At 47.8% G+C, this 16,860-nt stretch overlaps 5 protein-coding genes across 5 annotated transcripts; 4 read left to right on the forward strand and 1 right to left on the reverse strand.

Annotated features, from left to right (window-relative positions):
* Positions 1-998: 998 nt before the first annotated feature.
* On the forward strand, positions 999-1,879 carry N7509_001359 (uncharacterized protein; the record flags this gene model as incomplete). The annotated part of the gene is made up of 2 exons (XM_056625996.1): positions 999-1,364; positions 1,430-1,879. 2 exons carry the CDS (start codon positions 999-1,001, stop codon positions 1,877-1,879), a joined length of 816 nt encoding a protein of 271 aa, XP_056494578.1.
* A 968-nt stretch (positions 1,880-2,847) lies between these two features.
* N7509_001360 (putative MFS sugar transporter) lies at positions 2,848-4,375 on the forward strand (the record flags this gene model as incomplete). Its single annotated transcript, XM_056625997.1, has 2 exons — positions 2,848-3,709; positions 3,762-4,375. 2 exons carry the CDS (start codon positions 2,848-2,850, stop codon positions 4,373-4,375), a joined length of 1,476 nt encoding a protein of 491 aa, XP_056494579.1.
* A 1,587-nt stretch (positions 4,376-5,962) lies between these two features.
* Positions 5,963-7,611, forward strand: N7509_001361 (Zn(II)2Cys6 transcription factor domain-containing protein; the record flags this gene model as incomplete). Its single annotated transcript, XM_056625998.1, has 4 exons — positions 5,963-6,019; positions 6,071-6,565; positions 6,631-6,765; positions 6,865-7,611. The coding sequence occupies 4 exons, from the start codon at positions 5,963-5,965 to the stop codon at positions 7,609-7,611; spliced, it is 1,434 nt and encodes a 477-aa protein (XP_056494580.1).
* A 222-nt stretch (positions 7,612-7,833) lies between these two features.
* Positions 7,834-9,639, reverse strand: N7509_001362 (MDR family MFS transporter; the record flags this gene model as incomplete). The annotated part of the gene is made up of 4 exons (XM_056625999.1): positions 7,834-8,478; positions 8,530-8,940; positions 9,036-9,401; positions 9,457-9,639. The coding sequence occupies 4 exons, from the start codon at positions 9,637-9,639 to the stop codon at positions 7,834-7,836; spliced, it is 1,605 nt and encodes a 534-aa protein (XP_056494581.1).
* A 5,124-nt stretch (positions 9,640-14,763) lies between these two features.
* N7509_001363 (uncharacterized protein) lies at positions 14,764-16,495 on the forward strand (the record flags this gene model as incomplete). Its single annotated transcript, XM_056626000.1, has 4 exons — positions 14,764-15,964; positions 16,090-16,138; positions 16,191-16,243; positions 16,320-16,495. The coding sequence occupies 4 exons, from the start codon at positions 14,764-14,766 to the stop codon at positions 16,493-16,495; spliced, it is 1,479 nt and encodes a 492-aa protein (XP_056494582.1).
* Positions 16,496-16,860: the final 365 nt, after the last annotated feature.

A 16,860-nucleotide genomic window follows, 5' to 3' on the forward strand; every position in this document is an offset into this window, starting at 1 on the left:
GGCTTCTCCTAAAGGAGACGAGGGGCATCCGTGGGGTATGCGCCTCTATCAATGCCGGTGAAGGCGTCTCTGCCAGTGCGACTTCATCATTCTTCCGGCCCCGTTGTCGAATGACAAATGCGAGCAGTCCAAGAATCGCAATAGCACCCACTGAAACCCCAACACGCACACCTGCTTTCCTCCCGGTTGAAAGGCCCGGAGAAGGATCTGACTCAGACAATGATTTCGGTGTCGTGGTTGAGGTTGTAGTCGAACTTGAAGTCAAACTTGAAGTTGAGGTAAACTCGGTCGTTGTGCTGGCTGTCGAGACGCATGCAGGATTGACTGTAGGGGTAGCGGCATAGATGTTGGTGGTAGGGACAATCACTTCGTCCAGTTCTAACATCCATCGCGGCGCCAGTGATATGTTTAATGCTATGTCCAGTTAGCCAGCCCCCGCTGCGGAACACATCATGTTACCAGGCGGTACTCCATACAAACAGGCAATGATGATAGTATCGTACCAGACTTGGCACGGGTGCATGCAAATGGTTTGTGCCCAGTTCAGCGTGCAATATGACTCAGGGGGAAGTTGCAGTGAGATACGTCATTCTTGCCATGGTCTCGGTCGGCAGGAAAAGTCGCTTAAGTGAATTTTTGGTTAATGGGGGAGGTGTATAGAAAGAGGGAGTATCCAGCTCCTCGGGATTTGGTAGTAATGGCTCCGTACGGTACTTCGGCGACGAGGGTATGAATCGTATGATTAGCCCAACCATGTTATGGCTGATCGCACGTGGTGTCAGAGCTGCAGGAGACTCAAGCTGAAAATATCACGGATTGACCAATAGCGAGGGTACTCCACAATAAATTGAATGCAAGGGTCAGAAAATCGGAAGACTAGGAAGGCTGCTCACTACACGCCTTCAACTCTTCTCGAATTGAATGGTCGTGAGTATTATGATCTTAATTATTCAGCATCGGTTACCAGCGGAATCAGAGTTTATTATACACAGCATGACATGCCCAGCTCCCCAAAATGTCTGTCTCTTCTTCTGATCAACAATCAACTCTCGACCGAGGCTCGTGCAGTCCTTGACCGCGGAAAGCTCGACTATGTTGTTGACATTGCTGTCAAGAACGAGTTAGACCTTTTTCTGACTTGGCAGTCTGTGCCACCTCTTGAAACCCATATATCGACCCTCTATTCAAACGTGCGACTTTTCGGCCCCATCATCGACAGTCGTACGATCGGTAGACAACTTGGCGACGGTGGCTGGACAGGGTTTCATTGGTCCTTCTTTGCGGCGCTGGAAAGGTTTCTTCGTTACGGGCCCGTCAGGGAAAAGCCGCACCAACGGGAGGAGGGGCCTCCAGGATTAGGCATTGTAAAGCCTTGGAGAAATTTGAGGATCGGAGCATGCTCATTGATACGCTCGTGATTGACTTCCAGTCGGCAGACCTGGAACTTACCTTCCCCCCGAATAATGTCACATTCAAACATTGGATGCACCGTCACAACGGCTTTGATCGATTTCCCAGCAGATACTCGGGGGAGATCTCAGAGACATTGTCATCATACAAGCCGCGCCCGGAGTGGCTCTGTGAATACCTTCACCAGAGGGTAATTGGTCTTCTGAGCATGGGATATCATGTCTCATCTTTCGGGATGCCTCTATATGACCATATTGGAACTATCCAGATGCTTGTTGATGGACGGCTGCAATTTGAAATCGACCTTTCCAGTCACTTAGCTGGTCGCCGTTTCACCGATGCAGGTAGTATGATGGGCCATCTAAATCACGAGGACAGGGAAACGGGATTTTGGAAATGGAAAACGGAAACCTTGCTTAGAAGAGAGGCTCAAGGCTTCCCTGTGGTACGGCCATCGGAGGACGAGTGAAGGGATGAACTAAGCCAGTGAGAGCCAGCCTGTTAAGGCCAGGTATGGAAAGCTTCCCAAGTAGAGAAAGTACCTGCGACATTCTTTAGTGATATCGGGTCACTGGGTAAGACGAGTATCGCTAGTAATTATGCCGGAGATGGGCTTCTCATTTCTAGACAAAATAAACAGGCTTCCGAGTATATTACGACCAGTTCAATATGACTTACCTGCTTGTTCAGAAGCTCCGCACTCTGAACCACCCACCAAGTGTGAGTTGGCCAGCATCCTTGAATCATATGCGTACCTATGGATGAACGTTTTGTAATATTTCGAAGAACTGTCGGGTCGGAGTATTATTTTGAACTCATACATGCAAGATGCATGGACCCTTCTTAATAAGCTGGAGATAAAAAACAGGGTGGATGGTGGTTGGTCCAAGGTGTAACAATAACCGACCGTGCGTATCTTTAGTTGGGTGTACATACAGCACTATGTATATACTTCCAGTGTTGGTAAACTGCGACCGTACTAACTATACATTGATATCGCCTTGAACTTGAAGTTTTCCCGCCCAAATCTCGAACCGGTACAACTCACGATATAATAGTGCTTATTGATGTGAGTCGCGTCAATCAAGAATTACCGCCTTCGATAGGGTCCAGAATCTCACCTGCGGTAAATCCTTCCTGTTTCGTTATCTTTGGGTCCTCCACTTTGCTGCGGGTTGGGTGGAGCTGTGGACAACATCTATCAGCCCGTGGGGTGTGGGATGGAGGGGAAAATGATTAGGCGATGAAAAAATTGTTCAATCCCACCACATTCACTTTTTTCTTCTCTTGTTCTATTTCACCTAAGGAACTTCATCCTCGAATCCCGCATCCGATTTGGTTTTCTGGCTCTCTCATCTATTTTTCACAACTTAATTCACAGAACCGCGACTTAGAAAACTTTTCTCGAAAGGCTTGGCACCATTCGCAGCCCTAAAAATGGGGGCTATCCCTTACTTGCAAAAGCCGCCTCCATATATCCTGGCGTGCATGCTCTCTTCGGCCAATGGACTTCTTTTCGGAATGGATACTGGTGTGATCGGCCCAGTGACTGATATGAAAGATTTCAAGTCTCAGTTCGGCGGTAGTCAAAATGCGACAATTCACGGTCTTATCGTCTCGTCCATTCTGATTCCCGCGGCCCTGTCTTCCTTTTTCGCCGGGTATGTTGCCGATAAACTCGGTCGCCCGAAAGGAATCAGCATTGGTGTTTTCATCTTTGGTGTCGGTGCAGCCATCGAAGCTGCAGCCACATCGCTGGGCATGTTTATAGGTGGCCGTGTGATTGAGGGACTGGGGGAGGGGCTGTTTCTTGGTAACTTGGTTGTCTACATTTGTGAGATCTCACCAACTAGCACTAGGGGCCCATTGACGACCGGTCCCCAGTTGCTTATCACTTTGGGCCTTGTCGTGGGATATTTCACTTGTTATGGAACATCAAATATCGCATCATCGCTCTCATGGAGAACTCCGTGGATCATTCTTGCATCTCTGTCTATGATTCTATCGGCCTGTTCTCTCATGTTTCTCCCGCCATCTCCTCGATGGCTAACTCTTCATGGTCATCAGGACGAAGCAGATGCGGCGTGGGATATGCTTGGTGTTTCTCATGCGGAGCGTGAGAAGGTCGAACTTCAAGTTGCAGTGGAAGAAGTTCCAGCTGATAACGATGAACCGGAAAATAAGAAAACTCACAAATTATTCGAAATCTTCCAGAAAGATGTCCGGGGTCGGACTGCTCTTGCAGTATTCCTAATGGGTGTTCAGCAGCTCAGCGGTATTGATGGCGTCTTATATGTAGGTTGGAAGGCTTCGTCTGTCTACTATTGCATTCATACTAACTTCAGGCTTAGTACGCCCTCTCCTCTTCCAGCAGGCTGGTCTTGAATCTTCAGAGGCAAGCTTTCTTGCGTCTGGTGTCTCGGCCCTGGTCATCTTCGCCGTCACTATTCCTGGTCTGATCTACTGTGACAAATGGGGACGGCGACACAGTATCATCTATGGTGGCTTTGGACTTGCTCTCATCATGTTTCTGATTGGTGGTCTATACGCCGGGAATGCTGTCCATGCCAGCTTTGGTGCAGGACGTTGGGTCGTTATTGTCTGCATCTACATCTTCGCAGTCATCTATTCCTTGACTTGGGCGGTTTCGGTCAAGGTCTACAGCGCTGAGATACAGCCTCAGCGAACCCGGGCGTCTGCTACAACACTGGCTCATTCAAGCAACTGGATATTTAATTTCTTGGTCGCATTGGTCACTCCTGTCCTGCTATCCAAGAGTAATTGTGGTGCCTACTTCTTGTTCGGAGGATGCTCCGTTATTGGCGCTGCTGTGGCTGCTATATTTATGATCGAAACTAAGGGCCGATCTTTCAATGAGATCGAGAAGGAATTCAAACACCGAGCACCAGGCAGGAATGGTATCTTCAGTGCCCTTCGACGAAGAAGCGAAAAGCAGGATCTGTGAGGGGGCGGGGGGCTTGACTTGCCATTCAACGCACACTTACGATTGGAAATGAATAGATGACCATAGGTTAGAACTCAGGGAAAATTGCTGGAATAAATAGATTATAGATTGAACTTAATTGAGACAGGTTCTACCTTGTTATTCAATAATATCAGAGCTTATATACATGCTACTCTCTTGTGATGCTGGTTTGGTTCCCTGTATTTTGTTTTCAAGCCGAATACGCAAAATCAGTTGTGCAAATACGCTTACTGGTGATAACAAAAAACCTTGGAAAAAACTATTTTATCGCAACAATAATAATACAAAAATAGCTCTTGGTGCGACCAAAGACTGGCCTTGCAGAAAATCAAAATAAATATCACAAACTCCCTAGCTCCTCCATAATGCAAAAGCTTAACGCAAGCGCGAACTCGGGTCCGGGCATCATTTATGCCCCTAGAACCTTACCAAATATTTTCCCGGCTGCTTCAGTCATCCCTTTGTTGAGATTCATCGCCGTAATTCCGGAGACGAACACCAATTCAATGAAGTATGGGTCTCCTTGAATGACTTCCAGTGTCTTTTCGCCTGATTTTCCTTTGCCAAAAGTAGCAACCCGCCTGTCAGAACCATCCCGTAGTTCCATCTTATTCAAAGAAAACAAGTCTGGCTTCCATTTCATATGACCCATCGTTGGGTGGTCGAATTTGCATTCCCCAGATCCCGATTGGCTCAGGCGCATCTCTAGAGGCTGACCACGGAGCGTTAAGTGGCATGTAGAATGTAATGATTTCGGAAATTTTCCATCTCCGATGATGTCAAAAGGACCGACTCCCCATCCAGAAAAAACCACGACATTAGGTTTTGTCTCCTTGGATGTCGCGATTGAAAATATCGGTGGGGCTTCGATAGGATATCCTGCCGGGTGGACTAAAGTTCTACTTGGATCCCACGGGGCAGGTCGAATGATAAAAGAAATTAAGCTTGCCATGACAGGAGAGAAATTGGGAAAATAAGGCCAATGTATCGTATGTGTGAGTGCAAAATATTGGTTGCACCTGCTAAGCTCAGCGCTTTTGAATCCTACCGGCAAGGTTTTTATCTGACAGAGAGATGTCTCATTTGGGAGACGATCGTCACATGTGTGACTGCGCCATGCTTGGCTTTATTTTTAAAGCCTGAAACCTGAGGCTTTGAGTTTCCCAGAAGAGAAGCATGTTGCGCCGGGGTGGGGTGATGCATTGAAATCTGGGAGGATCCCATTGGTTGCCTGTACGAGGACTCCATTAGCGTTTCGTGATTGGGAGGAGGTTTGGGGCCGTTTTCTCCTGCCAAGCTTCAGCTCTCCCAACTTCACCTGTCAGCCAGCTATTTTTCTTCAGCTAGACTTGGCTTCTACGTTGTCAAATCTGCCTCATAATGTCTATTCATATTTCGTTACTGTCACATTTATCTCCTTTAAGATCTCCGAGGGCGCTTCTGATACGTCTTAAAAGATTATAGTCTGCAAAGCCGCCACTGCTGATCACAATTGTTTCCTTTTCTTGCAGTTATTCCGTTTCGCGTAAAACCCTGCGCCCTGGATACTGAAGATTCCAAGAAAAAATGCCTGGTGTTCCATCTAGTAAGGGATGCGACGCCTGCCGCAAGATCAAGAAAAAGGTGACATAATATCTATCGGCTCTTGGAAGCCCAAGCTGATGCACAGACCAGTGCGACGAGCTTCAACCTTGCTCTCGATGTCGTCGGCTGCAGATAAACTGTATCGGCAGTGGCAAGCAGCGATTTAAGTTCAAGCATGCCGATTCCAAATCAGCGACTGGCCACACAGCCCTCGGGAAACGTCGGGCCGTTGTACCTTCAGCCAGATCCGCAGCCAGTTTCAGAATCGCGATGCAGGTTCCCGAGAACGAGTTGGCTTCCTCTCTCATTGGAACGCTTAATATAACCGATATTCGATACGCCTTGGAGTATTACGGCTACTTCTTGAAAGATATACCGAGGCGTCTGGGGAGCAGTTCAGCCCTTGACGCCGCCGTCAAAGCACTGGTCACTGCGTACCCATATTTCCACGATAGAGACTTCCCTCCAGAAGCGCTAATGTACTATGGACGATCCCTGCGTTCCCTGCGAGATACCCTGGATGATCCAACTGAAGCGCGATCGGTCAATACGCTCTGTGCGGTTTACCTCATCACTATCTGCCAGGTATATTGAAACCCCAAGATCGTTCATCCCTCCTGGGGCATGATCAATGCTAACTTAGCTTACAGAGCTGGCTTGGAAAATATGATGATCAACTGGCTAGCCATGGGGAAGCCATCGCTCATCTATTGAAAATGTCAGATTTCACTCAAATAAAAAGCAATTTTGAGCGAGACATCATAATTACTTTGACGGTACCAGTGGTATGTAGAAGCACGGGCGTTTCAAGAATATCATATATGATATTCCTTCTTTCTTCGCTCTCAATGTGGCCAAGCTGGCACTCTGGCTAACTGACACAGATAATCGAGGCTATTGTCAATCCACGAATTAAGATGGAACCGAAATTCTTTCAACTGGTTTCCAACCTTAATGACAGTGCGCCGGTATCACCTGCACGCAACGAGATACCCAGGTCTTCTACGAAACTTCCCACGATAGCTAAATTCCCAGAGTGGATCCGAAATCTCACCCCGGGCGACCTTCCTGATATTGCGGCGGCATATCTGCGGATTCGAAACGACTCCCAGAGAATGCGTGAATACCTAGATAACTGGCCCGCTACTGGCTTTACAGTTACGTCTTCATTTTTAGTGATGCAGCGCTCGCGGTATCAAGCAGGATATGCTACCTTGATTACCTTGGGTCTGATGCTAAATACGCTCCTCCGTGTATTCCATCCTGGCAATCCCGTGTTGTCTGCTGAAGCAGCTTTCTTCTGCGATGAGATTGTGCTAGAGGCTGAGCTTGCCTCTTGTTATCGACCACTTGGTGCTGCTTATATCGCATTGTGTCTCGTCGTTGCTTGGGCTGCGGCAGAGGACATACATCAGTTGGATCGCATTGACTCCATTCTAGCCGACTACCAATCTGACTTCAAGGAAATTAGCTGGAAAGATCGTGCTATCTGGCTGAGAAAACAGTTTGGCAGGTATCTAAACATGGCGGGAACTGAAACGACTGATCTCGGCCCTCTAGACGGCTCTCGAAAGCTTGCAGCCAATATTTCTGACAGTAGCTCAAGCCCAGAGACATGTTGCGTTATGTAAGGACTTGCTAAAATATTTGATTTCAAGTTACAAATCAGGGGCTGTGTCGCATGTGTGCTCTTATTATTTACATTTCACAAAAGGAAAACGCGGTGTTTGAAATTCATCGATTGTAATTATGAGACTGATAATTATTCACAATAAAGATAGCTGATGTTTGAAGAGGCTGGTCACGTCTCAACACCAATCCAGTTCACAAAGCTGTTAGATTGAATGATTGTTTCAGTCTTGAGACTTATTTGGCTGGCGTTTCATGGATTTCCATTCAACCAACAATGCTCCGAAGAATGATAGGCCTGCTGTGGCTACGCAAACATAAAATGTCTCCGTTACAGCGAGATTGTACGCGTAGAGAACAGAAGGAAGAGCCTCCTTTGGGAGCCGGTGTGACAAATTTGCTGCTCCCGATCGGATGACGGAAATGGGGTTGACCATGGGGGCATTTTCAATGAGACCTGCTACTAGCCGGTTCTGAAAAACATTTTGAGCAATCGAGATAAACATTGCACCGCTCAGGCTTTGTGAGAAAGTGATGATCGCAATCCCTATGGGTATGTCATGCAATGGCAAGACCGTCTGCAAAGCATTGATGCATTGTTGGAATCCTACTCCAGCTCCGATGCCGATGATAATCTGGTAGCCGATCCATTTTTCGTGCGAAGTCTGAACTTGGAATGTTGTACATAGTCCCGACCCGATTGTGAGAAGCGCGCTCCCGAGAAACATGAGAGGTGTATAATACCCAATGAGATTGACCAGCAATCCTCCGATCGCCGAACATACTATCATCGAAACCACCATGGGAAGGTTGTTGATTCCAGACTCTGACGCTGATTCTCCTTCGATTGCTTGGAACCAAATCGGAAGCTGGGTAGGTTAGGCTTTTGTTCAACTAAGGGTGTTGGCACGATAACTCACATAGTACCCAAATACAAAGAAAGAGCCTCCTAAGAACATTGCGTGGATGACAGCGCCAAGAACATTGCGATCCTTCAGCAGACGAGGCGGAACCGTGGCTTCTTCTTGCTTCCAGAATTGAATCACACACCATACGGAGCCAAATACACCGAATATCACAATGAGAACAATGATTCGGGGATCTGCCCATTCGTACTTTGTCCCTCCCCATTGCATGGCGAGCAAAATCGATATGATAGCCGGTATGAAAACAAGAATCCCCCACGGGTCCATTCTTTTGACTTTGTTTATTTTTCCAGGCTCGAGCTTTTTTTTGGGTATTTTTTTGAGTCTTTGAAAAACAGTATTATGAATATTCCCGTGAGTACTCCAAAGGGGAGATTGATATAGAAGCACCATCGCCAACTGACCCTGTCAGTAAGTAGTCCGCCAAGTCTGTCGAGATGTTAGTTAAAAGAAATTAGGTGATTTTTTACCTGATGGTTTTCTCACAATGGACCAGTTACGGTCGCAATACCGCTGGTGCTTCCAATAATTCCAAAATATAGAGCACGGCGATGCAAAGGTAGGGTATTGGCGAGGACAAGGAGAGCACCTGGAGAAAGTCCACCTGATCCGACTCCCGCAATAGCTCTCCCAAGGATCAGCCCTTTTGATGTTGGTGTCACTGCACATATCAAAGACCCCAACTCAAACAATCCAAGAGCGATTATATATGTCCATTTCGTAGAATAGTAGGTGTATATCTTGCCGAAGGGGAGAGTTACCGCACAAGTTGTCAACAGATAGGCGCTCGCATACCAGGCAAGGTCCTCGAGAGAATTAAACTCTTCTGTTATTTTGGGGATCGCGGTCGACAGGATTGTATTGTCCTATATTCGTTATATATCAGCTTCCGTAATCAGTGTAACCTGGGAGCAAGCTTACCAGGGCGATGCAAAATGATTGAAAGCATAAACCCAGGATAATAGGCGCCAGCTTGGCTGGTGACGGGTATTCGCCTTTCTGGTCATCAAGAACATCATCGCTTCCAGACTCTTTCAGCGGAATATCATCTCGAGACTCCATAAAGCCATCCTGGCAACCTTTCATTTCCGATCTGGCTGCCATTAACCACCTGCAAGATTTCCCAGTCTCCGATTAGACTGAAAACCCTTGTTGTCAAGATAATCGGCACATCCGGAGGCAATCTTCGCGAAGTGTGTTGTGGAGAGTAAAAGGCTAAGTTTAGCCACGGACGTAGATGTCCTTTTCCATCTAGCTATAATGCAACCTTAAAGTCAACTGCAACCATACGTTAACAAGGGGTGGTGTTCTGTTTGATCAACATCGTACGTGTTAAATCTCCTAAGCATTCCTTTGTTGATTCTGTGGCATGCGAAGTTTTTATGGACTAGGGATCCCGCTCTAGCACGACTGGTTGCCTTTGATATTTCATTCGTAATGCTTTTGTTCGTCACCAACATAATAATTATCTAAAATAGCTGATCAGTTTCCTGGGCACATAGCCCATGATTTTGTGCTCTCCAGGGTCTATCAGTTGAGATTGGTCGCGATGCACTTTTGCCGAGATGACATCCCTTCATTCCACCGGGTCCCGGCTCGCTAATTTCCAAGTGATTTATGTCCTCGCCTAAATTTAATCAAGGTCTGTTGCGGAGAATTTATTTCCGAATTACCCCGTAAATGCAGCTAGTGTCAAGTCATATGCTGATTTTGAATAATACTTACATCATTGCCAGTGTTCCTGTAATATAGTTAACCTTTGACTTTTCGCCCTTACAAAAGTCTTAGAATTATAAGGTTTTCTCTTTCATGCAATATCGATGAGCTGCATGGTCTTGATTTTGTTAGAACTCAGCACTCACCAAGAACTATGAGCTACGAGGCGAAATTGATAACCGAAGAAACTTGCCGTCTTGACCATCAGCCTCTACCGTAGCGCTCAGTTTCTAGAGATTAAAATAACGAAACGACAGCTCAGCCGTTTCGATATGAGGTGATCTCGACCATTGACTGTGTTACCCTGCATCATGCAACATAGCAGTAACCAAATATTGTGACCCAGCCTTGATTGTTTACTTTATGACAATTCAATTTGTGCAAGGGAGATGAAAATACAGTCGAGAACATCGTCGCGGAGGGAAACCAGCAACCTTTCCTTAGAGAAATTATTGTATTTTTAATCGTTCGACCACTATCCAAGATTCCCCTGAGTTGTGCGAGCATCTTGGTGAAGCTTGCCGCCACCTTTTCGCGAAATGTGTCGCCCTATATTAAAGTTTATCTGATCGAGTCGGGTCTTACAGTTATCGAAACAGTTATTCCGTTAACGGCTCGCGGTACTTGTAGCCGTTAGAGTTTGTGTTACCAAAATTCGCCAGCTTTACTACAAGAGGAAGGGAAGCAAAGGGGCGAGTCTATAGAGTTTGGATTTGAGTGCTCAGACAGAGCGATCACAAAGGGGTCCCGACGACATGGATGAGCGTGGTGCTTTGGAATTTTGCTTGAGAATTCTCGGTCAAGGTTCGCGGATGCGCATCTCCGGCTGGCCGACATCTTGTGATCTTGACCGACCCACCTGGGCAACCTTTGGAAGAGTTCCCTGATTACTGGTAACTGCCAGGTAGTACTTATGTGTCGGAATCCTGCTTTGAATGGAGTAGCTAGCCATTAATAGTTATCATTTGATGAAGATGGATATTCACGAGCAACCTTCAGGTTGCGGAAGGCCTTTTTCTTGCCTGCTATGACTCGAACCTTCCAAGTAACTTGAAATCCTGAGGTCCAAATGTATATTCCAAGGTTTTTGATGGCCACTTGGGAAGTGATCAAGTTCAAGTTCCTGGGAGTTACTTAGTAGTAGCTACTACCATCTGCCGGGCTGCCATAACCCTAGTACTACCTACTAGAACCTTGGAAGATAATATATATCGTACTAGTAGCTCTGGAGTACTACTAGTAAACCTCTACTACTACTCGTCTAAGACTGTATCCGAGTCCGAAATCATCGAAACGTTACCCAGAGCCCTGGTTGGAATTGCTAATACAATTTAGTAGGACATGAATTATCACTCACTATGATAAAATCCTGGCGAATGGGTCTGACTTTGCAATCTTAGCCTATAGGAATTCATAATCGCTGACACTGACAGAAATTCACGACTTCATCCACTATCTATCTGCTGCGGTGCCCCACTTCTGACGCCTGGTCTGAACAATATCAAGTCAAATTTCAGAGTCAAACTTAAGTAGCTCGATCCATTTTGGCGAGCAGTGCGACCAGTGTTCTAGAAACGTGATCCTTCAAGCGGTGAACTTCTGGGGAAGTCCGAAGTGGAGCGTTCTGCGCCCGTACGCCCTTGCAGAAGGCCATGCTCAACGCCACATAGCCCCGAATTTGTGGGGGCGGGCCCCATATCATATTGTACTGCAGCCTGACACAGCATGACGAGTATAATCTCATCCGAGTATCAGGAAAAAAAAAATCGTCCCGCTTTGAGGAGCCTGGCTCCAGAAGGGGGCGTTGTGCAGGCGCATAACGCCCTGTCGATCTGCGAATGACCGAGCCTCATCTTCTAGAAGAGAAGGGCTGCGAGATTAGGCTACCTGCAACCAATAGAATCTTCATCGGGGTTGGAAATGCATGACCGGAGGCAAAAAATGTACGGTGTACCGCAGTAGGGCACCCTGCGACCTCACCGTCGATGCAAGGGGTAGTCCCCATCACATCCGACTTCCCGAGAAATCAGGAAACACATGGACCAACGTGTGGCCCCGCGACGTCGCAAAGAACATATAATAAGTAAGATCTACAAGGTGCGCATATGGTTGCGTATCCAAAAATATCTTTGGATAAAGAATCGATCTAAACGTACTCCATATGTGTGTTTACAGCTGTGGTAACAGTATACTAGTACTATGCACCAGAGACTGTAGGATCTGCGAAACCTGGGCTTTGTACTTCTTTATATGGGGTAGATAATGCGTGTAAGGCATTCATTAACTTGAATCAATAATATAGTTTCTATTCCTGCGAGAGCGAAATGAGGCCTCTGATGGGGGGGGGGGGCGATTCTGCGCAGGTAACACGCAGTCTTGACCCTTGCGACACCGCACAGACCAAAGCGGCCTGGGGGTTTGTTTTCAATGATCCGCACGCCATGGCTTGACCAGTAAACCTTCGCACGGAGTCGCGATTTTTGAACCATGCTGAGTGACCTCAGTGGCTGGCGGAAGGCGCCTCGTGGATTGCCGCAGACTTTGGCCCAGAGATCAGACGACGTGGAGAATGTCTATTCTAGTATATCGCGCTAAAGAGGGGGAAGGAAATTGGGATGTTAGAGATTAGTCAATAATACATGGCGTGCATTGAGCTACAGTAGTACGGACTCGTATGCGTGTAAAAAGCAAGTGAAACCAGCTGAGGTCGGGCGCGACGCGGGATAGGAGAAGTGGGAATTGTGTGGCATGGGACTTTCTCGGAACTGCCTTCTTGAGTAAGTCGCTTTGTTCATCCCCCAGGATTCGGTCGCAACCGTAGCGGGGAGACGACACAGACGAAAGTGAGCCAGTCACCACTGAGGGGCGTCGTCGGATACATTCGGCTTTTTAGCGAATGCTAGCGCGGTGTATTTTCAGGAGAACACAGGCTACGTTGCCCCAGCGGGCAGTCCTTGCCTACACATTTGTTTCTCTTTGACGATAGGGTGGCAGTTGCAATGTATGAAGTTTCTTGGCTGAAGTCTAGCCTCATCATGCTTGATGCGATGCGCCCTGACCCACGAATGGTACGATGAGGGGGCTGAACGCCACCGCCCACCAGGCGGATGGAAGCAGGTTTGAGAGCCGACGGGATCCTCGGTAGCTATCCGTTGCCATGGTTGTGTGTCCAAATTCAAAGGTTCAATCCATATCATGATCTCAGGACAGGGGTAACTTGAACTGGGCCAAGACAAGAGGTCGAGAGAAGCCTTCTCTGGGCAGGTAGGTCAGCGGCTTGTCGAGGGCTTGTTTTGTAGACAAGACCACTTAAGAGATGCGAAGCTCATTGAGGCGTTCTAGGCGCCAAGGCGCCATTTTGCGTTTGGGTCGTCTCGGGTTCACGACTTCATCCGGTGGGCGTAACGGAACTGAATCCGTAGACCTGCAGGGTATTGGGTATTACTACTCTCGAGGACTAGAGATTAAAGGAACTCGGTGCATCTAACCTCGGGAATTATTTGATTCGTGGAGGGCGATCTGAGCTACGCAGGCTCTTTTACAAGCGGCTGGATCTCGGCTGGGCCCCTTATTTTTGTTTTGCGTAGACCGTATTCTTTGCTTAAGCTGTAGTTGCAGCAATAGACTCAGTAGCTGGAACAAAATCACAACAATCTATATTCCTTACCAGCGGTATTTCCTACATCAAAATGACTCGTGTGCCCGATTCTGGGGTGACTATTTCCCCCCAGGGCTCCCAGATCGTAGACCCAGTTTTCTTTTTTGGCTTTTCCTTCTTTGTCTCCCGGAGGCGTGGAGGAGACTACCAACGGGAGAAGCTCCACTCCGCCTCATGATGCTCAAAGCTGAGAGGCCAAAATGATCGGCGGGGGCGTTGCTTCGTCTGGAGATGCGGAAGGAAAGCCTTGAACCGTGCTAACCGTACCTGGAGAACCCGGAAACCACCGCCCGCTGCCCGGCATCACGATCTCCTATTGGTGGTTCGGTCTTTCGCGTAGCCTGGAAGACCACACGAGAGATGAATCGGGATACTGGGGGCCGTTGACACGCTCGCCCGAAAGTGTCTGTGCAAACCTGGAGTTGACCTTGGGGTATGAGCCAACCATGGCCCACACTCCCGTGGAATATGGAGAATCAGTGATGGAAGTGGACCCTGCTCAGGGCGTCTTTTTCGAATCATGCTCTGCCGCTAACAAGAAAAGGAACTCCTGACCAGACCAACAAAGCAACCCGAGTTCTGGGGCGCACTCACGGCCCCCGAATGGTTAGATGGATGTGGATGTGCAGCGGGCTTTTAAAACCGACCAGGCCCCGGTCTCGTTGATCATTTCTTGTCTTTTTCTCTTGGATGTTTGCTGTGGTCTGATTCTATAAGGAAATCTCCTTCCCTTTCCTTCTTTGCCTTCTATACCCGACTGGATCGGCTCGACAGGGGAACAGCACTAGAACAAAGAATAAAGTAAAAGGCCCTCGCAGCTCCGAGGTAAACAACCGAGCGACTGCTACCTCAACATGCCGACCAAACGCTTTCTCGGCCTCAATGGCACCCAGCTTCAGGTCGCTATCGGCGTCCTGGCTGGTATGGATTTCCTGCTTTTCGGTTACGACCAAGGCGTGACTGGTGGCCTTCTTACCCTCGACTCTTTCAGAAAATACTTCCCAACAATTGATACTACAGCAGCGCATACTGAGGGTTGGTCATCTGCGGCTAAATCCAATCAGTCAACTCGCCAGGGTATCACCGTTGCCGCGTACAACTTGGGATGTTTCGCCGGTTCTATTCCCACTATCTGGATTGGTAACATGCTGGGTCGCCGCAAGGCTATCTTCCTCGGTTCTTTCATTATGTGCATCGGAGCTATTCTGCAATGTACTTCCTACGAGCTCGCCCAGCTGGTCGTTGGTCGTCTTGTCACTGGTTTCGGAAACGGCATCAACACATCTACAGTCCCCACCTGGCAATCTGAATGCTGCAAGTCCCATCGACGAGGTCAACTGGTCATGATTGAGGGTGCTATGATCACTTGTGGTATCACCATCAGTTATTGGATTGATTTCGGTTTACTGTTCGCCGATCCCAGTGAGGTTGCTTGGCGTTTCCCGCTCGCTTTCCAGATCTTCTTCGCTGCCATCATCTTGGTTTTCGTCATGTTCCTCCCAGAGTCTCCCCGTTGGCTTATTTTGAAGGGTCGTGAGGATGAGGCCCGCGAGGTTTTGTCGTGCTTGATGGGCGATGAGACCGACGAAGTCTTCATTGACACTGAATTTATCGCTATTAAAGCTACCGTCCTGGAGATGGCCAAGGGCTCATTCCGCGATATGTTTACTATGGGCCCTGATCGACACTTCCATCGTACCATGCTTGCCTACGTCAACCAGATGTTCCAGCAGATCTCCGGTATCAACTTGATCACATACTATATTCCTACCATTATTGAGGAACAAATTGGTCTGAGCGGTATTAACTCGCGTCTTATTGCTGCTTGCAACGGTACTGAGTACTTTGCTGCCTCCTGGGTCGCCGTGTTCACCATCGAAAAATTTGGTCGTCGTTCGCTCATGCTCTTCGGCGCTGTTGGCATGTCGGTTTCTATGGCTGTCCTGGCCATCAGTGATTCAATCTCCTCTACGAACAAGGGCAATTCTACAGGTGTCGCTGCCGGTATCGCCCAGACGGTGTTCCTGTTTGTTTTCAACACTTTCTTCGCTATTGGTTGGTTGGGAATGACCTGGCTGTACCCGCGGAGATTGTTCCTCTGAAGATTCGTGCTCCCGCCAATGCTCTTTCAACTTCATCCAACTGGATCTGGAATTTCATGGTCGTCATGATCACACCAGTTGCTTTCAGTACCATTGGCTACAAGACCTATGTCATCTTCGCTGTTATGTAAGTCCTTGTATTCTACCATGGCACACTCGATCTTTACTAATGTTTCTAGTAACGCCGCAATTGTGCCTGTTGTGTACTTCTTCTTCCCGGAGACTACCATGCGTTTCCCTAGAGGAGATGGATCGTATTTTCCGCAAGACGTCTAATGTTTTCGACGTCGTTCATGTTGCCCGTACAGAACCACACATGTACGGCCCCAACGGTGAACTTCTTCGCACTCTGGACGATGTCGAGGATGATGCAGTCCGTCGCGCCAGTGTTATCTCCAACCCGAACAAGAATGTTGCCAGGGCTCACCGTGAACACGCCGAGAAGGATAGCGACGACAATACCGCAACTAGCGAGGAGAAATAGACTTTGTTCAATTTCGTGGCGCTGTCATACATAATGGAGGGCCAAAGAAGAGTTGTGCCGAGAAATATCTTGCGATGCGCACGAAGGAAATTGGCATACCGCGATGATCCTCACGACTCACCATGTGCCGGGCGCGAAGGAATACCCTTATTTTCATTTTGTACCTTATTACCTTCGAGATCAGTCTTCAATACCCATACCAGACTGAAGTTTCATAATTAACTTGATCCCCTTGACCTAAAATCCCGAGTTGCAAATTCTGAGTATCTAGGCCAGGCTTCGGTAGACTGTATTTATTCCTTCAACCAAGCTAAGCAATCACACTAAGCAATTGACTTGTCGACGAATGGAACGCTCCAATGATA

This window comes from Penicillium cosmopolitanum (genome assembly GCF_028827165.1).
Source record: "Penicillium cosmopolitanum strain IBT 29677 chromosome Unknown utg000003l:1.0-3747932.0:1.0-3751027.0, whole genome shotgun sequence".
NCBI classification, from domain to species: domain Eukaryota; kingdom Fungi; phylum Ascomycota; class Eurotiomycetes; order Eurotiales; family Aspergillaceae; genus Penicillium; species Penicillium cosmopolitanum.